Genomic DNA, 4,768 nt, shown 5'->3' on the forward strand with positions numbered 1-4,768 from the left:
GAGAGGTTCATCAGTTGGCTAGCTTGGGAGTTCGTCTTGCGAACTCTAGTGAAGGCGGGGTGATTATGCAAAAATGGGTTGAATCATTGCTTATGGTGGGGGTCAAAGAGAAGTAATACAATGATCCATTATTGGTACAGTTGAATGAGAGGATTCATAAACATAAGACAACAACTTTTTCTCTTGGCATGGATGATGGTACACTACGGTACTAAGGGCGATTATATGTTCCAAATATAGATGGTCTTCAGGAAAGAATCATGGCTAAAGCTCACACTTCTAGGTATTTTGTGCACCCAGTTTCTACAACTATGTATCATGATCTCAAGGAAGTCTATTGGTGGAATGACATGAAGAGGAATATAGTGGACTTTGCGGCAAAATGTCCAAATTATCAGCAAGTGAAGGCCGATCATCAAAGGTCCGGTAGGTTGGCACAGAACATAGAAATTCCAATGTGGAAGTGGGAAATGATTAACATGGACTTTGTGGTGGGACTACCATGCACTCCGTGCAAGTTTGACTCAATTTGGGTGATTGTGGACCGACTCAAAAAATGCACACTTTTGCCAGTTAAATCTACCGACACAGCAGAACAGTATGCTCAATTATATATCAAGGAAATAGTTAGGTTGTATGGCACTCCAATTTCTATCATTTTGGATCGAGGAGCATAGTTCACAGCTACTTTGTGGAAGAAATTTCAGCAAGGTTTGGGTACTCAGGTGAATCTTAGTACAACCTTTCATCCATAGACCGATGGGCGGGCAGAGCAGACTATTCAAATGCTTAAGGATATGTTGCGTGCTTGTGTTCTTGACTTCAAAGGTAGATGGGATGATCATTTCCCACTCATAGAATTTGCCTACAACAATAGTTATCATGTTAGTATTCAGATGGCACCATTCAAGGCATTATATGGTAGAGATGTAGATCTCCTATTAGGTGGTTCGAGATTGGGGAAGCTGAATTGATAGGAACAGACCTTGTGCATCAGGCTATGGAGAAGTTCAAGATCATTAAGAAGCGGTTGACAGCTTCTTAGAGTCATGAAAAGTCCTATTCGGATATTCGTCGCAGAGATTTAGAGTTCAAAGAAGATGATTGGGTATTCTTGAAGGTTTCCCCCATGAAGGGTATAATGCAGTTTGGAAATAAAGGGAAATTGAGTTCGAGGTATATTGGACCGTACAAAATCATTCAAAGGATTGGTCAGGTGGCGTACAAGCTTGATCTACCACCTGAAATGTCATTAGTGCACCCGGTATTTCATGTATCTATGTTGAAGAAAGTAGTCGGAGATATGTCGCTTATCGTACCAGTTGAGACTATTGAGGCTAATGAAGAACTGTCATATGAAGAAATTCTAGTTTCCATTCTTGATAGGCAAGTCCGAAATTTGAGGAATAAAGAAATTGCCTCCGTGAAAGTATTATGGCGAAACTAGCAGGTTGAAGAGGCTATTTGGGAGGCCGAGGAAGAGATGAAGAAGAAGTATCCTTACTTATTTTAATAGCTATGTAATCTCTTTATGAAATTGTCACCTATGAATTTTGTATTATTGGTTCAGTTGATGTAAATGTGTTTTGTCACGACCCAAACCTATGGGCTGCAACGAGCACCTGGTACCTTACTTAGCCGGGTACCAACATAACATCTTTCGTATTGTACTTTTGTTGGCAAATGGGCCAAACGGGCCGTCATGAGCTAACTAGAATAAACATAGAGGTTACTGAATATAGGACGACTCAACCTGATATAAAACTTATACATGTGATATACGGGCCTATAAGGCCAACATGATCATTTGTAAACTCAACACATAGGCTGGCAAGGCCATACAAGCATTCATATATATGACATCTGTCTACAAGCCTCTAAGAGAACACTCTTAACATAAAGGTCGGGACAGGGCCCCTCCATACCAAACAATATGCATCTACATCATACTGACCAAACAAGTAACTTCGGAGCAAATAGAGCGCAACAAGATCTTCCGCGGAGTTGATAGTCTACATGGAGGACTCTCTACCTATCTATCGGGACCTACGGGCATGAAACACATTGTCCCCAGGCAAAAGGGACGTCGGTACAAATAATGTACCAAGTATGTAAGGCACATATATATGCATATAAAAGGCATGGAAGAAATATAGAGTAAATGACTCAACCTGTAAGTCTGGATAACTCTGTAAATGATGAAATACTTATAGTGTCATGTATATGCATATGAATGTCATGTCATGCATAGGTACATGTATTCTTAACGTCATCAAGCCTCTGAGGGCATCCAATCATATCATCTCGGCCACTGTGGGCAAAATCATCAACGTATAGCAGCTGATCAGGTGGTGGTGCGTATATAATGTCGTAACCTTTTCCCATATCCCATATACATATACATATACATATATATATATATATATATACATATATATATATATATATATGCATATATAATGCCGTCTGATCATGGGTCAATGTACATGTATAATTGAATGCAATGCATGAGAAGTACATCAATAAAATCTCTCGGAACGTCATGAGACCATTATACCTCTGATTAATTTCATGAAACAAACTTTATCAACTTACGTATTTTCTGAGACCCATGAACACGCGATAGAACAATAAGACATATGGGGAATCAAGAACATGGGACCTTTAGTATTTCTATGAATAGAATCATTTATAGAAGTTGTGCATTTGCTTGTTTCATTTGTGTCGTATAGATCATGCCAAAAAGAAAGAAGGGATAACCTTAACATACCTAAGCCGATTCTCTTGACAATCCTTCCAACACACGTCTTTTGCGACAACTCACGTAACAGCGGATCGAAGTAGGGGAAATCCATATGTTATTCTTGAGAAAGATTGTACTGTACTCCCTTAGAATCACAAAATCCTGTTGCTATAACATTATGTAGTCTCGTATGATTTTTGTAGCAAAATCACATTGCTAATATTTTCAATAGGCGAAATACATCAATGGCCCCTCCAAGTTGTCTACAACGGTCATTTGAATACCTCAACTGACCTATTTATCAAGTAGACATCTCAAATTATTTTTCAGTGTATCTCTTAAACCCTTCAAAGTGACATGGCAAAATATGTGTACTACACTCGCGTTACAGCAAGTGAAGCTTTCAAAATTGTGTTTATCTTTTTTCTTTTTTTAATTTAACTGGTGGATCCCACTTTTCCTCACTCTTTCTTCTCCAGAATTTTCTTCCGCTATTCACTGCACCTTAACCCACAATTCTCAACACCACAACTTTACCATGATAGTGAATGTGCAAAACAGTAGAAGCCATTGAAAACCCCGGCATGTAGAAGACATTGAAAACAGTAGAATCTATTCACTGCAGAAGTTATTTTCATCCATTCCTCTTCAGCAATCCTAAGAGGCAAAAATTGGAGGTGAAACAGTGGTGTCTTCAGCTGAAATTAATGGAGCTCGCCAGATTTTTCGGCAAAAATCTAGCTAGCAAATAAGGTCAACGAAAAATGATGCTACTGCCACGGTTACATCGGCTACTTCTAAAACCCGACTCAAAAGCAAAAACAACAGACCCCAGAAATTTAAAATTTTGCAGCAACATGGATGATAAACAAGAAGTGGTTCATGATTGTTGCCAGCGGTCATGGCTGTTGCCGGCGTCCATGGCTATTACTGGTATCAGTGGCTATTTGGAAACGACTGAAGGCACTTCGAGGAGGAAAGGGTCATTTGGACAGAAGCAGCGGTGCCTTGGAGAGGAGGTTGGACGACTGGAATTCTTAGGGGGATTAGGGTCTGCTCTTGGTTGAAGAAGAAGGGGGGTGGCTGGGAGGGGTCTAGGTCTCTAAGGTTTATTTATTATTATTGTTTTTTTTGTTTTTGTTTTATAATAGGTGGCAAATTTTTTAATTAAAATTACACATGGCATTTTCTCATTTATTCGGTTGACATGAACCCGAGAATGTATTTCATGTGATGTGGGCTGATGAGGTCGGGTGTTTAATTGACCTACTTTATTGAAGGCTTGAAGTGTCCAACTGAAAATGGGGTCAGTTGAGGTGTCTAGCTGACCGTTGAGGACAACGTGAAGTGGTCGTTTATGTATTTTGCCTTTTGAATAATTTTTTGAATCTTTCCTTTGAATTTGATCATAATATTGTGAAATTGGAATGGAACATTTGCTTACTTCAAGCAAAGAATGATTAGGCCATAACATTTCTTGGCATTACTTGATGACTTTCTTTAACCTAATGAGGTGAAGTGCCTAACTCTTTAAATTTTTCCATCTTGCACATTTAAGTAAGAGTCACCTAGTGGCTCTTATATGGCTGCCACATAAGTGGTTATAAAAGTTATTCAATCGTCATCCCGTTAATTCCTTAATCAATTCATTAATCCCCACTAGTCCAATAACTAACCAATTATCCACATAATTAAGAATTATCATAAAATGCTACTCACTTTTAATACACCTTATACACTTTACTATCATGGCCATGTAGTACCTTGTATGCCACTAGTCCATAAATATCGGGTATTATAGCTCGGACCGTATTTTATCCCAAATTGCCAAGCTTCGACGAAACTCATTTTCTTCGATTTGCTTACCCTCTCACCTTCATGAATTTACTTATCCCTTATTTGAAATAGCATAATACTTGAAACCTCAAGATAATCTCATTCTTGAGCTTGCGTCGATTAACTTTATGACGAAACCTTAATGTCTAAAAATGCGAGATGTAACATCTCATTCCCGAGCTTTCATCA

The 4,768-nt window shown here is 38.7% G+C and overlaps 1 protein-coding gene across 1 annotated transcript; it reads left to right on the forward strand.

Moving 5' to 3' along the window:
* The first annotated feature begins 260 nt into the window (after nucleotides 1–260).
* LOC138869165 (uncharacterized) lies at nucleotides 261–3,810 on the forward strand. The gene is made up of 3 exons (XM_070146762.1): nucleotides 261–598; nucleotides 1,081–1,386; nucleotides 3,597–3,810. Exons 1-3 carry the CDS (start codon nucleotides 261–263, stop codon nucleotides 3,808–3,810), a joined length of 858 nt encoding a protein of 285 aa, XP_070002863.1.
* The last annotated feature ends 958 nt before the right edge of the window (nucleotides 3,811–4,768 follow it).

This window comes from Nicotiana sylvestris, chromosome 5 (assembly GCF_000393655.2).
Source record: "Nicotiana sylvestris chromosome 5, ASM39365v2, whole genome shotgun sequence".
In the NCBI taxonomy this organism is placed as follows: Eukaryota; Viridiplantae; Streptophyta; class Magnoliopsida; order Solanales; family Solanaceae; genus Nicotiana; species Nicotiana sylvestris.

Bases quoted from the DNA above. Each gene is read 5' to 3' on its own strand.
- LOC138869165 (XM_070146762.1), top strand. From the start codon at position 261: ATGGCTAAAGCTCACACTTCTAGGTATTTTGTGCACCCAGTTTCTACA. The intron at 599-1,080 runs GTATGCTCAATT...TATTCGTCGCAG, and splicing joins TCTACCGACACAGCAGAACA to AGATTTAGAGTTCAAAGAAG. The intron at 1,387-3,596 runs GCAAGTCCGAAA...AAAATTTTGCAG, and splicing joins CTAGTTTCCATTCTTGATAG to CAACATGGATGATAAACAAG.